At 49.7% G+C, this 18,834-nt stretch overlaps 1 protein-coding gene across 1 annotated transcript in view; it reads left to right on the plus strand.

Moving 5' to 3' along the window:
* Positions 1-532: 532 nt before the first annotated feature.
* The window catches only part of LOC144672185 (growth hormone-releasing hormone receptor-like), a 63,392-nt gene continuing 45,090 nt past the window's right edge, over positions 533-18,834 (plus strand). The window contains exons 1-4 of the mRNA XM_078534007.1: positions 533-553; positions 5,667-5,776; positions 7,145-7,596; positions 13,462-13,598. Of these exons, the coding sequence (XP_078390133.1) occupies positions 533-553; positions 5,667-5,776; positions 7,145-7,596; positions 13,462-13,598 (720 nt within the window). The remainder of the gene's footprint in view (positions 554-5,666; positions 5,777-7,144; positions 7,597-13,461; positions 13,599-18,834) is intronic.

The raw sequence follows: 18,834 nt of genomic DNA on the forward strand, positions 1-18,834 counted from the left end.
GAGCTCCAGGATTTTGACCCAGCGACAGTGAAGGAACAGCGATATATTTCCAAGTCAGGATGGTGAGTGACTTGGAGGGGAACTTCCAGGTAGTGGTTTTCCCATCTATCTGTTGCCCTTGTCCTTCTAGGTGGTAGTGGTCGTGGGTTTGGAAGGTGATGTCGAAGGAGCCTTGGTGAATTCCTGCAGTGCATCTTGTAGATGGTACACACTGCTGCTACTGTGCGTTGGTGGTGGAGGGAGTGAATGTTTGTGAATGTGGTGCCAATCAAATTGGCTGCTTTGTCCTGGACAGTGTCAAGCTTCATGAGTGTTGTGGGAGCTGCACTCATCCAACAGCCAACAAAATACTTCTGAAGCCTAGTAACTGTTTTAGAGTAGGAAACACAGAAGGCAATTTGCACTTGGGCAAGGTCCCACATTTAATCATGAGATAATGACCAGATAATCGTTTTCTTTTTAACAGACATGTGTTGAGGGATAATTCTTGGTCCAGGACACTCGGGAGAACTTTGGCTGTCCAATAGCATAAATGGATCTGGGGCAAAGATGGGTACATGGAGTTAGGTCAGAGATCAGCCACAATCTTATTGATTGGCAGAACAAGCTCGAGGGACTGAATGGCCTCCTCCTGACCCAATTTTCCTATCTTCTTTGCGCTGTCCCCATCTTCCTCCACTGCCTCTCCACCATTGTCTGGCTGGGTGAAACTTATTTTTCATTCATTCATGGGATGTGGGCTTCGCTGGCTGGGCCAGCATTTATTGCCCATCCCTATTTGCCCTTGAGAAGGTGGTGGCGAGCTGCTTCCTTGAACCGCTGCAGTCCATGTGGTGTGAACCCAGTGACAGTGAAGGAACGGCGATATATTTCCAAATCATGATGGTGAGTGACTTGGAGGGGAACTTCCAGGTGGTGGTGTTCCCATCTTTCTGCTGCCCTTGTCCTTCTAGATGGTAAAGGTGGTAGGTTTGGACGATGATGTCGAAGGAGCCTTGGTGAATTCCTGCAGTGCATCTTATAGATGGTACACACTGCTGCTACTGTGCATCGGTGGTGGAGGGAGTGGATGTTTGTGGATATGGTACCAATCAAATGGGCTGCTTTGTCCTGGACAGTGTCAAGCTTCTTCAGTGTTGTGGGAGCAGCACTCATTCAGGCAAGTGGGGAGTATTCCATCACACTCCTCCTTGTGCCTTGTAGATGGTGGACAGGCTTTGGGGAGTCAGAAGGTGTGTTACTCATCGCACTATACCTAGCCTCTGACCTGCTCTTATAGCCACAGTATTTATATGGCTAGTCCAGTTCAGTTTCTGGTCAATGGTAACCCCCAGGATGTTGATAGTGGCTGATTCAGTGATAATAATGCCACTGAACATCAAGGAGCGATGGTTGGATTCTCTCTTGTTGGAGATGGTCATTGCCTGACACTTGTGTGGTGTGAATGTTACTTGCCACTTGTCAGCCCAAGACTGGATATTGTCCAGGTCTTGCTGTATTTAGACATGGACTGCTTCAGTATCTAAGGAGTAGTGAACGGTGCTGAACATTGTGCAATCATCAGTGAACATCCTCACTTCTGACCTTATGTTGGAAGGAAGGTCATTGATGAAGTAACTGAAGATGGCTGTGCTGAGGACACTACCCTGAGGAACTCCTGCAGTGATGTCCTGGAGCTGAGATGACTGACCTCCAACAACCATAGCCATCTTCCTTTGTGCTAGGTATGACTCCAACCAGCAGAGAGTTTTCCGCCAATTCCCGTTGACTCCAGTTTTGCTAGGGTTTCTTGATGCCACACTCGGTCAAATGCTGCCTTGATGTTAAGGGCAGTCACTGTCACCTCACCTCAGAAGTTCAGCTCTTTTGTCCATGTTTGAACCAAGGCTGTAATGAGGTCAGGAGCTGAATGACCCTGGCGGAACCCAAACTGGGTGTCAGTGACTAAGTTGCTAAGCAAGTGCCGCTTGATAGCACTGTTGATGACCCCTTCCATCACTTTACTGATGATGGAGAGTAGACTGATGGGGTGGTATTTGGTCGGGTTGGGTTTGTCCTGCTTTTTGTGTGCAGGACATAGCTAGGCAATTTTCCACGTAGCTGGGTAGATGTCAGTGTTGTAGCTGTACGGAAACAGCTTGGCTAGGGGTTCAGCAAGTTCTGGAGCACAAGTCTTCAGTACTATTGCCGGAATATTGTCAGGGCCCATAGCCTTTGCAGTATCCAGTGCCTTCAGCCGTTACTTGATATCACATGGCGTGAATCGAATTGGCTGAAGACTGGCATTTGTGATGCTGGGGACCTCCAAAGGAGGCCGAGGTGGATCTCCCACTGGGCACTTCTGGATGAAGATTGTTGCAAATGCTTCAGCCTTATCTTTTGCGCTCATGTGCTGGGCTCCTCCATCATTAAGGATGGGGATATTTGTGGAGCCTCCTCCTCCAGTGAGTTGTTTAATTGTCCACCACCATTCACAACTGGATGTGGCAGGACTGCAGAGCTTGGGATTGCTTAGCTCTGTCTATTACTTGCTGTTTGGCACGCAAGTAGTCCTGTGTTATGGCTTCACTGGGTTGACACCTCATTTTTAGATATGTCTGGTGCTGCTCCTGCCATGTCCTCCTGCACTCTTCATTGAACCAGGGTTGATCCCCTGGCTTGATGGTAATGGTAGAGTGGGGGATATGCCGGGCCATGAGGTTACAGATTGTGTTTGAGTACAATTCTGCTGCTGCTGATGGCCCACAGCCTGGATGCCCAGTCTTAAGTTGCTAGATCTGTTCGAAATCTATCCCATTTAGCACGGTGGTAGTGCTACACAACACAATGGAGACTATCCTCGATGTGAAGGCGGAATTTCATCCCCACAACGACTGTGTGGTGGTCACTCCTACCGATACTGTCATGGGCAGATGCATCTAGACCCAGTCTAGCAGCTATGTCATTTAGGACTCGGCCAGCTCGGTCAGTAGTGGTGCTACCGAGCCACTGTTGGTGATGGACATTGAAGTTCCCCCACCCAGAGTACATTCTGTGCCCTTGCCGCCCTCAGTGCTTCTTCCAAGTGGTGATCAACACGGAGGAGCACTGATTCATCAGCTGAGGGAGGGCGGTATGTGGTAACCAGCAGGAGACTCCCTTGCCCAAGTTTGACCTGATGGGGTCCGGAATCGATGTTGAGGACTCCCAGGGCAACTGTATACCACTGTGCCACCACCTCTGCTGGGTCTGTCCTGCCGGTGGGACAGGACATACCCAGGGTTGGTGATAGTGGAGTCTGGGACATTATCTGTAAGGTATGATTCCGTGAGGATGATTATGTCTGTGAGACAGCTCTCCCAATGTTGGCACTAACCCCCAGGAGTTACTAAGGAGGACTTTGCAGGGTCGAGGGGGCTGAGTTTGCCGTTGTTGTTTCTGCTGCCTAGGTTGATGCTGGGTGGTCTACCCGGTTTCATTCCTTTTTTGGGACTTTGTAGCATTTTGATACAACTGAGTGGCTTGCTGGGCCATTTCAGAGGGCAAGTAAGAGTTAACCACATTGCTGTGGGTCTGGAGTCACATGTAGGCCTGACTAGGAAAGGATGGCAGATTTCCTTCCCTGAAGGACATTAGTGAACCTTCCTCACTTGGTCCCTTTCATATCTATCTAATTATATCCAGAGTATCACTTGTAATGGTTTCTCTTCCTGCTCCCACACTGTATCCTTAGGTGTCCCCCAAAAATCTTTCCTTGGACCCCCCCAATTCTCATCCACATGCAGCCCCTCAGTGACGTCTAAAAACAGAGTCGTTTTGACATGTACACTGACCACTCCCAGCTCTATCTCACCACTTCTCTCAGCCCCTCCACTGTCAATGATCAGACTGCTTATCCAATATCCAGTGTTGGATGAGCAGAAATTCTCACCGATTAAAGATGAGGAAGACCGAATCCAATGCGCTCGACCCCCTTCACCCGCTCCAAAATCTATTCCTGAGTTACTGACTCCATCCCCCCTCCCACTGGTAACTGTCTGAGGCTGAACCAGACTGTTTATAACCTCAGTCCCACATTTGACCCCGCCATCAGATTCCAACCTTGTCACCATAAGGCCACTTACTTCCACCTCCGTATCATTCCCCCAGCGTTATCCCTGTCTCACCTCATCTGCTGCTGAAACCCTCATCATGCCTTTGTTACCCCTAGCCTCAACTATTCCAATAGGCCTCCCACATTCTACCCTCTTGTACAATTGAGGTCATCCAAAAATCTGCTGGCCACGTCCTAACTCGCACCAAGGCCCTTTTACCCATCACTCCTGTGCTTGCTGGGTTACACTGGCTTGACCAACGCGTCGATTTTAAAATTCTCATCCTTCTTCTCAAATCCAACCATGACCTTGGCCCTCCCTATTTTTGTAAGCTCCTCTAGCTCCGAGATAACAGCGCTTCTCTAATCCCGCTCTCTGGCGCATTCCTGATTTTAACCGCTCCACCTTTGGTGGCCGTGCCTCCAGCTGCCTCGGCCCCAAGCTCTGGAATTCCCTCCCTCAAACTCTCCGCCTCTCTCTGCTCCTTTAAGACACTCTTTAAAATCTTCCCCTTTAACTCAGCTTTCATTCACTTGTCCAAATATCTCCTCATGTGGCTCAGTGTCAAATTTTGCTTTTTAATGCTCCTGCTTTGTTGTACTCAAAGGGGCTATAGAAATATAAGTGGCCTTTCTTCTGTTTGTTTGTGGGGTGTGGGCTTCGCTGGCTGGGCCAGCATTTATTGCCCATCCCTAGTTGCCCTTGAGAAGGTGGTGATGGTGAGCTGCCTTCCTGAACCGCTGCAGTCCATGTGGTGTCGGTACACCCACAGTGCTGTTAGGGAGGGAGTTCCAGGATTTTGACCCAGCGACAGCGAAGGAACGGCCGATATATTTCCAAGTCAGGATGGTGAATGGGTTTGGAGGGGAATTTCCAGGTGGCGGTGTTCCCATCTATCTGTCGCCTTTGTCCTTCTAGGTGGTAGCGGTCGTGGGTTTGTTCTGTTTCTTCAGTCTATTGCCGCAGGATCTGAGAGAGTAGATGGGACCCCAGTTTTAATGTTGGCTGCTCCAACAGTGTAACATTTCCTCTGTGCTGCACTGTACCAGCTGATAGTATGAGCTCAAGCCTCTGTAATGGGACTTACTCCCCTAACTCCTGACTCAGGAGGAAGAGTATTGTCCTGAGTAATGTCTAGCATCTTGTTAAGCACACTAAAAATGCAGCTGGAGATTAAAATGTAAGAGTTAGATTATTAGAGAGATGATTTTAAAAAAAAAAAATGGGACTAAACGGTCTTATTTTCCCTGGGATAATAAAAGCAAAATACTGCAGTTTGTGGAGATCTGAAATAAAAACAGAAAACGCTGGGAAAAAAAGCTCAGAAGTCTCGGCCGCACCTGTGGGGAGTGAGAGAGTAACAGAGTTAACGTTTCGAGTCTAATACGTCTCTTCATCGGAAAATTTGCCACGTTAAAATTCTCACACCCAGAAAATAAAGCCTTCTTTGGGGTTGAACATAAACAGGGATTCTAGACAACTTTGCCAGCTGTGCTTAAACAACTGGGGTTAATCGACTGAAGCAACAGGTATAGGGATAGCCAGCTCAGCGAAGTCAATATGTCCTAACTGTGTTTGTCTCACCTCATTTAGGCCCTGGGGAAGCTGCACCCTGAATGTGAAATTCTAACCGAGATAAAGAGAGACAAAGAGCAATGCTTGCAAAGCATCAAAGAGAACGGGAATGCCTCAGTACAGGGTAGGTAACTCACGTTACTGCAGTTAATCAGCATTTAATGATTTGTGTCAACACAATCCTCTCAATTTCCTGTTCAAACCTTTGGGCAATTCAGGAATCAGAACCCCTGCCCTCGAATTTCTGACCGATCTTTGAGCCAGGTAATAAATCACGGCCAGGGTTTTGTGCCCTTGGAGCGTGCGCGCTCGTCTGGAATTGCCCGGGAAGGCGCTCCTGATGTCACCGCGCGGTCGGCGGGTCAGGCGCAGGAGTTGGAGGCGGGCCTGCCAACAATTAGAGAGGGCAGTTAGGCCCACTAAAACAGCAATTATCTCAAACTTTACACGGCCGGTGCAATTCTGCAGCAGCGCACGGGTCACACGGGCAGGAGGACATCCCGTTTTCATTGGAACCTGAATCTGGGGCGGGATAATAGTCGACCAGAGCCGGGGCAACGTGAGTGAGCAGGAGTTCAGGTGAGAGTTGGTTGTCGATGTTTTTCTGAGACCTCGTTACATTTCCTGTGCTTTCTGGAGGACTCTTTGGCTTTCTGCTTTCTGCCCAGTGCACCCTTCAGGCCACTGTCCTGTGCCACCTGTATTCCAGCAAATGGGGATTGTCTACTCCGCCGGAGGGGCCACCTCCTCTGAGGACGAGGGGGCCAGAAGGGAGAGGAGGCCCGGTGTCCGCAGGCAGCGTCCCAGAGAGCGACCTGTGGAAAGAGAGGCGCAGCCACATGGGGTGCAGGGCCACCAGGGAAGTGCAAGGCAGAGGAATCTGCAGAAGACGCCATTATCCTGCAGAAGAGTCTACAGGCAGCGCTGCAGCTACCTCAACGTGTCTGAGGTCCAGTGCCGAAGGAGGCTCTGCCCCTCTATGACCTCCTTTTGCCACATGATTGGCCCAGAGATCGTCTCAAACTGTGTCAGTGGCCACCAGATGCCAGTGGCCCTTAAGGTGATGGTGATTCTGACGTTTTTTGCCTCCAGTTCCTTCCAAGGGTCAGTGGGAGATCAATGTGGTGCTTCCCAATCTGCTGCCCACAGCTCCGTCAAGCTAGTCACTGACGCTCTGTTCAGGCGGGTGATGAACATCAATCATTTCTGGAGTGACGAAGCCAGCCAGGCTGAGCGATCCAGAGGCTTCGCTGCAATCGTTAGGTTCCCCTGAATCCAGGGTGCCATAGTTTGCACTCATGTGGCCATAAAGATGCCAGGAGACAGGTTTTGCAGGTCTGTGCCAGGTGCCCTGGCAGCTCCCATGATGAGTACATCCTGTGGCACTCCCAGGTGCCAAGGTTCTTTATCTCTCCAGCTCGGTTGGATGGTTGGCTCCTGGGTGACAAAGGCTATCACCTGAAAAGTTGGCTCATGACACCGCTCTGACACCCAAGGGCAGAAACTGAGGAAAGGCACAATCAAAGTCAGGCCTCTGCAAGGGCAGTAATTGAGAGGACCATTGGCCTGTTCAAGATGAGGTTCTGCCGCCTGGACCGATCAGGGGGAGCACTGCAATACCCTTTGAAGCGCGTCTCGCTTATCGTCATCGTGTGCTGTGCGCTGCACAACCTGGCTCTGGCGAGGGGGGGACGATTGGAGGATGATGACAGTGAGGCAGCTCGCCAGGCTGCAGAGGACGAATCAACTGATGAGGAGCCGGAGGAGGCCCAGGGTGAGGACGTGGCTGCAGAAGTGATGAACCTTGTGGGAGGCAGGGAGACCAGGGAGGCCTTGATTCTCCGTTCATTCCACTCGGTATCCAAGGCTTGGCATGAAAGTGAAGGCAAGGGTGACGCCCCCTTACTGAACATTCCTGATGAGGCCGTCCTGTCACCCTCAGGTCAAGGTACAACCTCTGAAATAAAGTTTACAGCCCTTCCCGCCTGTGACACGCAACTCCCAGGGCCATCACCTCTGAAAACCATGAGGTGCATTCAGGCCATCATACATAATGAGGCATTTATATGGTGGTTTCAGAATAAAACAAAGTATACAGAACACACCCTTCACAGAAAGTTACTTCACCATAACAACCCATCTTGTGCTCAAAGGGTCTTAAACTTCTGCTTGTGAGTGCTGCGTCTCGGTGCCCCCGCACTCCACACACCCCCACCCTCCCTCGCTGGCAGTGGCATTGGAGGCAGCCTGCCGACTGTGATGTCCTGCCGGCCCTGATGACCTTGGCTGTCATCCTCCAGCCGGCGGAGTCTGTGCTGGCTCCACCTGTGCCATGGCTGGGCACTCCTCCATCGTTGTGGCCTCATCAGATGCCACGGGCCCTGGCAGAGGGGCAGAGGAGCTGCTGCCTTCATCTGGAGTGCTCTGAGAAGAGCTCGCAGATGCGACAATGCAGCTGGTCCACCAGCGTGAGGTTGGTTTGAACCTCCCTGCTCACCATTGATGGACGGGCACCCAGCGGGGAGACTAGGTGCCTCACCCATCTCTCACCCACTGACGGTGACCTCCTGAGGTCATCGCCAGTGTGTTGACTTGCAGGTCCGAGTGCAGCTCCAGAAAGCCCCTGATTCTGTTCCTGAAGCTGCCTATCCAGGAGACTCAACGCTCTCTCAGTGGAGCAGGCTGCACGCTCAGAACTCCAGGTCAACACAGTGCACCTGCTCCACACGGACTCCTCCATGACAGAGGCCGTGGCACGCAGACCCTCAGGGATCTCCACCAGATCCTCCCGCACATCCCGTTGGACATCCAACATCTTGCCGCCTGTCGGGCGACTCCAGAGGCTCACCGTCTGCCTCAGGCTCAGCATGGCCCTGGTCTCCAGCAGTCCTCCAAGAGCTCGCGAGCAGGGCACTCTCTGCCTCCACCAGCTCCTGAAGTGAGCGTGATGTGCCCTCACCGCTGTGTGCTACCATCTGATCCGATGTGGTATTGGCCACCGAGGTGCCCGTATCAGCGTTGGTTCTTGGTTAAGCGAGATGATGTGACGTGGGTTTATCGCTCGGTGGCTCCTCCTCGGGTCTCAAGAGGGGGGTCCTCGGGGTTTGTGGCATGTGGTGAGGATGGCACCTCTGAGGGAGGAAGGAAATATGTCAGTTGCAAACATCGGTTGACAAAGTGACTGTGCATGCACGACAGTTGCTTGTCACATGGGGTAGCTGCCTCACTGCGGCACTGCGATTGGGCAAGCAATTGGGTACTCTGAATCTGAACATCTCATTGGGGGTGCCACAACCCTACCTTTCCTGCACACTCCCCGAGTCTCTCATCTGCCCGCTGGACTCTTACCACCTTCCAAGAGCCCTGCCGCTCTCTGAGCTGTGGACCTTGATCCTCGCTCACATTCCATGTCCAGGGCATCCGTCTCAAACCTGGACAAGATCAGGATTTTGGGGATCCCATCATCTGTTCATGCACGGTCCAGCGTACTATGTCTTCTCTTCTCCCGTACAGATGAAAGTGTATTCATTAGCCCATTTACTACCTGCGACTCCAGACCAGCCTCGCCCCCACCATCCAGGAGAGCCGGCTTGAGGTGCCCATCCGACTGGGCACAACTCACTTTTCTACACGCCCAAGGCAAGTGAACACATCGCCCAGCCTTGGCAGGCACTCTTCACCTCACTCCCCTGAGAGTCACGATGAATGGCCACCCACCAAGACATCTGTATTCAGTTCCATGCAAAGTCAGTACTTACCCTTGCAGATCGCAGAAAACCATTGAACCTTTTCCAGTACTGGATCCATGTGTGGCGCACAACATCATGCCTGCTCACCTTGGGCAGCCACCTCTGCCCAGGCGTTCTTCGTCAGGTGGGGCAGCCTCCTCTTTCCACCCTGCGGCGTCACAGTATCAGGCTGGACAGCTGGGGGCTGGTGCCAACACTGGGAGAGCTGTCTCACAGACTAGTCAAGCAACAGCCTGACATAGTCATCCTCACAGAATCATACCTTACGGATCATGTCCCAGACACCACCATCACCATCCCTGGCTATGTCCTGTCCCACCGGCAGGACAGACCCAGCAGAGGTGGCGGCACAGTGGTATACAGTCGGGAGGGAGTTGCCCTGGGAGTCCTCAACATTGACTCTGGACCCCATGAAGTCTCATGGCATCAGGTCAAACATGGGCAAGGAAACCTCCTGTTGATTACCACGTACCGCCCTCCCTCAGCTGATGAATCAGTGCTCCTCCATGTTGAACACCACTTGGAGGAAGCACTGAGGGTGGCAAGGGTGCAGAATGTACTCCAGATGGGGGACTTCAATGTCCATCACCAAGACTGGCTCGGCAGCACCACTACTGATTGAGTTGGCTGAGTTTTAAAGGACATAGCTGTTACACTGGGTCTGCAGCAGGTGGTGAAGGAACCAACAAAAGGGAAAAACATACTTGACCTCATCCTCACCAACCTACCTGCCGCAGATGCATCTGTCCATGACAGTATCGGTAGGAGTGACCACTGCACAGTCCTTCTGGAAACGAAGTCCAGACTTTACATTGAGGATATCCTCCATCGTGTTGTGTGGCATTACCACCGTGCTAAATGGGATAGATTTCGAACAGATCTAGCAGCTCAAGACCGGGCATCCATGAGGTGCTGTGGGCTATCAGCAGCAGCAGAACTGTACTCAACTATAGTCTGTAACCTCATGGCCTGGCATAACCCCCACTCTACCATTACCATTAAGCCAGGGGATCAACCCTGCTTCAATGAAGAGTGCGGAGGGCATGCCAGGAGCAGCACCAGGCATACCTAAAAATTAGGTGTCAACCTGGTGAAGCTATAACGCAGGACTACTTGTGTGCCAAACAACATAAGCAGCAAGTGATAGACAGAGCTAAGCAATCCCACAACCAACGGATCAGATCTAAACTCTGCAGTCCTGCCACATCCAGTCGTGAATAGTGGTGGACAATTAACCAACTCACTGGAGGAGGAGGAGCAACAAATATTCCCATCCTCAATGATGGAGGAGCCCAGCACATCAGTGCAAAACATAAGGCTGAAGCTACAATCTTCAGCCAGAAGTGCCGAGTGGATGATCCATCTCAGCCCCCTCCGGAGTCCCCAGCATCACAGGTACCAGTCTTCAGCCAATTCGATTCACTCCACGTGATATCAAGAAACAGCTGAAGGCACCGGATACCGCAGAGGCTATTGGCCCTGACAATATTCCGGAAATAGTACTGAAGACTTATTCTCCAGAACTTGCCGTGCCCCTAGCCAAGCTGTTCCAGTACAGCTACAACACTGGCATCTACCCGGCTATGTGGAAAATTGCCCAGGTATGTTTCTTCACAAAAAACAGGACAAATCCAACCTGAACAAATCCCACCTGGTCCATTACCACCCTTTCAGTCTGCTCTCGATTATCAGTAAAGTGTTGGAAGGGGTCATCAATAATGCTATCAAGCAGCACTTGCTTAGCAATAACCTGTTCACTGATGCTCAGTTTGGGTTTCGCCAGGGTCACTCAGCTCCTGACTTCATTACAGCCTTGGTTCAAACATGGACAAAAGAGCTGAGCTTCTGAGGTGAAGTGAGAGTGACTGCCCTTGACATCAAGGCAGCATTTGACTGAGCGTGGCATCAAGGAGCCCTGGCAAAACTGGAGTCAATGGGGGAAAACTTTCCACTAGTTGGTGTCATATCTAGCACAAAGGAAGATGGTTGTAGTTGTTGGAGGTCAATCATCTCAGCTCCAGGGCATCACTGCAGGAGTTTCTCAGGGTAGTGTCCTAGGCCCAACCATCTTCAGCTGCTTCATCAATGACCTTCCTTCCATCATAAGGTCAGAAGTGGGCATGTTCGCTGATGATTGCACAATGTTCAGCGCCATTCACGACTCCTCATATATTGAAGCAGTCCATGTCCAAATGCAGCATGACCTGGACAATATCCAGGCTTGGGCTGACAAGTGACAAGTAACATTCGCGCCACACAAGTGTCAGGCAATGTCCATCTCCAACAAGGGAGAATCCAACCATCGCCCCTTGACATTTCCCTCCAAGTCTCTCACCGTCCTGACTTGGAAATATATCGCCATTCCTTCACTGTCGCTTGGTCAAAATCCTGGAACTCCCTCCCTAACAGCACTGTGGGTGGACCTACACCACATGGACTGCAGAGGTTCAAGAAAGCAGCTCACCACCATCTCCTCAAGGGCATTTATGAATGGGCAATAAATGCTGACCTAGCCATGAATGAATAAAAAAACCCCACAATCTCCATTTCTGCAAGATTGCACACACACACATGATGGAGGGAACATTGACCAAGGGTAGAGATAACAAAGACATGGATAAGGGCTTTAGCAGCGGATGAGCTGAGACTGGTGCAGAGTTGGGTGATCTTACAAGGGGGTGGGGGGGGCGATAGAGTGGGTATGTGGTCAGAATCTCACCTTGGGGTCAAACGCAACACACTCAGGTTTCTCACACAGCCTTGTCTTAAATTAATATCGGACAATATTTACTTGGAATATAGTCGCCAACAATCAGATGAAGTTCAGTTCTGATCCATTTTCCTAATTTGCCTTCTTGGACCCGCTGTTTCTAGGCTGCCGGATGGCATGGGATGGTGTATTGTGCTGGCCCCAGGCTGCTCATGGAGAGATTGTCAACGTGTCCTGCCCAACTGCTTTCATACAATTTAGTCCAATATTAGGTAAGGATTATTATAACAAAAGCTTATTTTTATATAGCCCCTTTAACATAGAAGCGCCCCAAGGCACTCCACAGGGCCGTCATAAACCAAAGTATGACACCGAGCCGTATAAGGAGATATTAGGTCAGATGGCCAAACATTTGGTCAGGGTTTTTAAGGAAGAGAGAGGTGGAGAGGCATAGGGGAGGAACTCCAGAGCTTAGGGCCTAGGCAACTGAAAGCATGGCCGCCGATGGAGGAGCAATTAAAATTGGGATGCTCAAGAGGCCAGAAGCAAGGATATCTTGGAGGGTTGTGGGGCTGGAGCAGATTACAGAGGCAGGGAGGGTGAGGCCAATTTGAAAACAAGGATGAGAATTTAAAGTTAAGATGTTGCCTGACCAGGTGTTAATGGAGGCCAGTGAGCACAGGGGTGATCGGGGAATGGGACTCAGTGTGAGTTAGGACACTGGCAGCCAAGTTTTGGATGAATAAAGGTGAGATGGAAGGGGGAGGTACCTCATTTAGGGGGTCCCCTGTGCCCATTCGGGATATCCCACTGGCTCCCCCGCTCCGGCCTCCAAAACCCAACTCCCCACCTCCCTCCCCACTTTGCTAGGGTCTCCAATCCCTGTCCAACCTAAATGCTCAGACTTACCTTTAAGTCTGGTATCCATGTTCTTCCTTCCTGGGACTGTACATAGTCCCAGCAGCGGCCATTACTTGCAAGAAGAATCTTCTGGGACTACAATGTTGTCGGTCAATCAGATTGGATGGCAGCTCTTGAGGGCGGAGCTCCCCTGTGTTGGAGGGGTTGAAGTCCCCCCCCACCCACAGGTAATTATGGCCACCTCCCAAGTGCTGTGGGGCAGCCAGGTTTAGGGTCGGCGTGGTGCTGACTGACTTACTGACCAATGGTTCGATTACGCCCGCCCACCCACCCACCACCCCACCCGCCAAGTGCACCTTGCAGAGTCGCATTGGTTTGAGACCAATTTGAGAGAATGTTCCGGAGTTGCCCAACTTTGCCAATTGGGTGTGTGGCAGAGAAAGAAAGTCCGAGGAGCCAGTGTGTGTTTATTCAATGTGGCCCTTTAGTGCAGGGACCCTTCAGGCGATTGACTTTTTGATCTGTTCGACAGGCACAATCACAAGAAACTGTACGAGTAAAGGATGGTCTAATCCATTACCAGCAGACTTGACCGCTTGTGTAACTGATGCACCAATACTCACGGCTGAGGTGAGTGTTTTTTTTTGAAATGAGAGTACCATTGAAGAAGCCTTTCTGGCACTTCCACCCCCTGTCCACAGCGCTGGAACGGACAAAATCATGAGCAACGTGTTTTGCAGCTCGGTTGCATTATCCCTCCTCATCCTCTTCAAGGATGGAGGCACTGGGGTAGTCAAGAGAGGTGATGGAGCCTTCAACCTAGTCAACTTTGTCATTCTGTTACAATAGCTCTCTCCCATTGGCCATCTAGGTGCCCTCAGGTGGTTTCATTTGCACCTGTCTGATCATGCCCAGGGCATCTCAGCAGTGGCATCACTCGCCACCCCTCCACATCTTTATCTCCAGGGATGTATCATTGGTCCATTCCTATACCTTATCTACATGTCAACATCGTCCCTCTCTAAACTGCACCTCGTTCAAGTTTGGCTGCCTGTCCTTTTGTAGCCTCAAGTCGCAATCACTCATCACCTCATATCTTCACTGAAATCCCTATCCTCATGTTTAAATACTTCTAGGTACAAACTGCTCCCTGCTCCTGCAACCTCCTCCAGTAACCCCAGCTCCCCACAATCCCACTAAATGTTCCATTCCTCTGATGCCAGCCTCTTCCAAAATCTCGCCTCCCTTCACTCCACCATTGGCAGCGGGGCGCTGTCAGCTGATTAGGTGCCACTCTTTGGAACTCTGAAATCCCTCACCTCTCCACCTCCCCCTCAGCTCCTTTAAAGTGCCCCCTTACCATTCACCACTTTGGCCGAGCTCTTGGCGAAGCAGGCTAAACTTGTTTCACGCATTCCCAGAGAAGAAGAATCATCCGGACTCGAAAAGTCAACCCTGTTTCTCTCTCCACAGACTCTGCCAGACCTGCTGAGTTCTGCCAGCGTTTTCTGTTTTGGTTTCAGGTTTCCAGCATCTGCAGTATTTTGCTTTTATAGGGCCAATCAAGAGCCTGGTGAAAAAGAGGATTGGAAATAAAAGTAATGCAAATAATTCAAAAGCACTGGGAGATTTTGCCTCGCCCTTATACCTGGGTCTGTTGTAGACGAATAGATGGAGATTAATTGCTATGATTATTCAACAACGCCCATTATCATTGGATCATGTGACTAACAGGGTTGTCGAAGGTGAGCTAGAGGGACCTTGGCCTCTGTTTGTCTGGCGATCCCTTTGTCCCTGTTATCATTGCTGGAAACAAGCAGCAATATAGGTACCCAGTAGTCCCCTGTTAAACTGTTCTCCTAGCGAATAAAACTCCAGTAATTGGGTTGTAGTATAGCGAGGTATCCCTACAAGCTTTGTATTTTGCTGATGTTTTTAATGTTCTCCCTGAAGGACCTGGCTATGATTCATGGGTTGCACAATAAACTAATTCCTAAAGCACCAGGTCACCCTCACTGGCTCAGTGTGTTTATCGTAAATTCATAGAATGAAACAAGGGCAACTAGGGATGAACAACAAATACTGAGCTTGTCGATGATGCTCACATCCCAGGAAAGAGCAGCACAAGGAGCCATTCGGCCCATTGTGTTGAATCCTACCCCAACTCCTCAGGGCTTTTCCTTGTTCTCTCACGGGATGTGGGTGTCACTGGCTAGGCCAGCATTTTTTACCCATCCCTAATTGCCCTTGAGAAGGTGGTGGTGAACCACCTTCTTGAGCCGCTGCAGTCCCTGTGATGTAGGTACACCCTCAGTGCCGTTAGGGAATTTGAGGATTTTGACCCCAGCGACAGTGAAGGAACGGTGATATATTTCCAAGTCAGGATGGTGAGTGACTCGGAGGGGAACTTGCAGGCGGTGGTGTTCCCATGTGTCTGCTGCCCTTGTCCTTCTAGGTGGTAGTGGTCACGAGTTTGAAAGCTGCTGCCTAAGGAGCCTTGGTGAGTTGCTGCAGTGCATCTTGTGGTGCACACTGGTGCCACGACGCGTCAGTGGTGGAGGGAATGAATGTTTAAGATGGTGGATGGGGAGCCAATCAAGCGGGCTGCCTTGTCCAGGGAATGTGTGGAGTTTCCTGAGTGTTGTTGGAGCTGCACCCTTCAACTTAGTGGAACAGCTGCTCCCTATCCACCCTGTCCATGCCCCTCATAACCTTGTACACCTCGATCAGGTCGCCCCTCAGTCTTCTCTGCTCCAATGAAAACAACCCAAGTCTATCCAACTTCTCTTCATAACTTAAATGTTTCATCCCAGGCAACATCCTGATGAATCTCCTCTGCACCCCCTCCAGTGCAATCACATCCTTCCTATAATGTGGCGACCAGAACTGCACATAGTACTCCAGCTGTGGCCTCACCAAGGTTCTATTCAACTCCAACATGACCTCCCTACTTTTGTAATCTATGCCTCGATTGATAAAGGCAAGTGACCTATATGCCTTTTTCACCACCCTACTAACATGCCCCTCCGCCTTCAGAGATCTATGGACACACACGCCAAGGTCCCTTTGTTCCTCAGAACTTCCTAGTGTCATGCCGTTTATTGAATATTTCTTTGTCAAATTACTCCTTCAAAGTGTATTACTTCACACTTTTCAGGGTTAAATTCCATCTGTCACTTATCTGCCCATTTGACCATCCCCTCTATATCTTCCTGTAGCCCAAGACACTCAACCTCACTGTTAACCACCCGGCCAATCTTTGTGTCATCCACAAACTTACTAATCCTACCCCCCACAAAGTCATCCAAGTTGTTTATATAAATGACAAACAATAGGGGACCCAGCACAGATCCCTGTGGTACGCCACTGGACACTGGCTTCCAGTCACTAAAGCATCCTTCTGTCATCACCCTCTGTCTCCTACAACTAAGCCAGTTTTGAATCCACCTTATCAAATTACCCTGTATCCCATGTGCATTTGCCTTCTTTATAAGTCTCCCATGTGGGACCTTGTCAAAGGCTTTGCTGAAATCCATATAAACTACATCAACTGCACTACCCTCATCTACACACCTGGTCACCTCCTCAAAAAATTCAATTAAACTTGTTAGGCATGACCTCCCTCTGACAAAGCCATGCTGACTATCCCTGATCAAACCTTGCCTCTCCAAGTGGAGATAGATTCTCTCCTTCAGAAGTTTCTCCAATAGCTTCTCTACCACTGACGTGAGACTCACTGGCCTGTAGTTCCCTGGCTTATCTCTACAACCCTTCTTAAATAGCGGAACCACATTAGCTGTTCTCCAGTCCTCTGGCACCTTCCTCGTGGCCAGAGAGGAATTCAAAATTCGGGTCATAGCCCCTGTGATCTCCTCCCTTGCCTCCCTCAGCAGTCTGGGACACAAATCATCCAGACCTGGAGATTTGTCCACTTTTAAGCCTGCCAACACCTCCAATACCTTGTCACTCCCTATATCAATTTGCTTAAAAACCTCGCAGCCTCTCTCCCCGAAATGATCCAATTAGTTCCACTCGTATTGCTATTTCCCACAACCATGCAAATTTTTCCCATTTTAAGTGTTCATTCAAATTCCTTCTGAAAGTTAGTGTTGAATCTGCTTCCACCGCCCTTTCACACTGTGAATTCCAGATCATTAGAACCCATTGCCAAATATTATCTGTTCCCATGTTCTTCTTGGTTCTATTGCCAGATATCACCTTAAACCTGTGTCCTCCGGTTAATGACTCTTCTGATACTGGAAACGGTTTCTCTGTGTTTACTGTTACAATTGTGAGGTTTATAGGACTATTATGTTTCAGGGCTATAATTTTGGGTTTATAAGAGTGTTATAGTTTGGAACTGTATCTTTAAATTTTGAGCAGGTGAATTGGGTCATGTGACCTATGACGGAGTCTGCATGACAGTAAAGCCAGGGTGGTTTAATTGGCCAAAGGATGATGGTTCCTAAACAGTTGTGCTGTAAATTATCCCTTTATTTCTAAGATGAAAGAGAATTGATTAAAATTTCTACTTATATACAAGACCAATGCATTTCCAATTGCCATGGAGCAGGGGATAGAGGAAGCCGTTTGCGATTAGGCTACAGGCTTCCCTATAAATCCAGAAATATCACAGGTAGAAAGTAGTTGCAGTTTTGTCTGCAGCCAACTGAGAAGTGGAGAGCAAGAAAAAAGTGGAATTAGCCAGGCCTGCATGTTAAGCAGAAATGCTGACACCACCAGGCGAGAGTTTGTTCTCAGAATGAATACTGGATTCATGATGTGTTAAAAGAGGTTGGAAGATTTGCCTAGCTTGGAGCTGAGGAAATAATCTATAGCATTACCCTTATAAGGAAAGGCAATTTAGATTTTAGAAGCTACCCAGCTGGGAAAGTAAAGAGGGAGCCACCCCTTTGGAAGCTGGGAGCAAATGTGAACAGTTTGCTATAAGAACTGTACATCCAGGGAGAGAGCGATGTGTGATAGGAAAACATTTCTAACATTTAATAAGTTTCTTGGAAAAGAAACAGTGTGTTTGGTTTAGTCATTTGATACGGTGAAAGCTTTTTTCAAAATGTGAAATCTTGGCGTCTTATCCTTTCAGCTAGTGACAGAAGGTCTGAATCTCTCTTCAAAAGTTATTGGTCTCTGTGGAGATCATAACATTACTTTATCAAAACTCTTCATGGTTTTCAACACCTCAATCAACTGTCCCCTTAAACTTCTCAGCTCCAAAAAGAAAGATCCCAGTTTCTTAAGCATCTCCATGTATCCTTGATGCCAATCCAGTAAATCTCCTCCGTGCTCTCCCTTTCTAAAGTGCGTTGCTCAGACTGAACACCACACTCCAGCTGGGCCCTATGTCTTATAAAGGTTGAGTGTGTCTTCCTGGATTTTTGTTCTCCCTGCCCTCATTTATGAACCCAAGAATCCTGTGTGCCCGCTTTAACAGACTTCTTAACTTGTTGCCCCACCTTTAACTCTCTGTCCCTGTACCCCTGGATCATTTCGTTTTTTAATCGCCTGCCTCATATTCTCCCTACCAAAATGAATCAGTTCACACTTCAGCCCAGTTCGACAGTCTGACCAAGTCCTCCTGAAGTCTGTCACGATCCTCCTCACTGTCGAATACATTTCAAGTTTTGCCATCATCTGCGGGCTTTGGCATTACGCCCTACACGCCGAAGTGCTGCTGAAGGTCTTGTGGCACAGTGGGTATTGTCCCTGCCTTTGAGCAGCAAGCTCTGCGTTCGAGTCCAACCCCGGGACATGATGGCCAAGGAAGGTGCGTTCATAACGTGGCCAAACAGCTGGTGCACCAACCTGTAAACCCTTCCAACGCACAGGAGTGGGAGAGATTCCTGGG

The sequence above is a fragment of the Cetorhinus maximus genome, chromosome 3 (assembly GCF_964194155.1).
Source record: "Cetorhinus maximus chromosome 3, sCetMax3.hap1.1, whole genome shotgun sequence".
NCBI classification, from domain to species: Eukaryota; Metazoa; Chordata; class Chondrichthyes; order Lamniformes; family Cetorhinidae; genus Cetorhinus; species Cetorhinus maximus.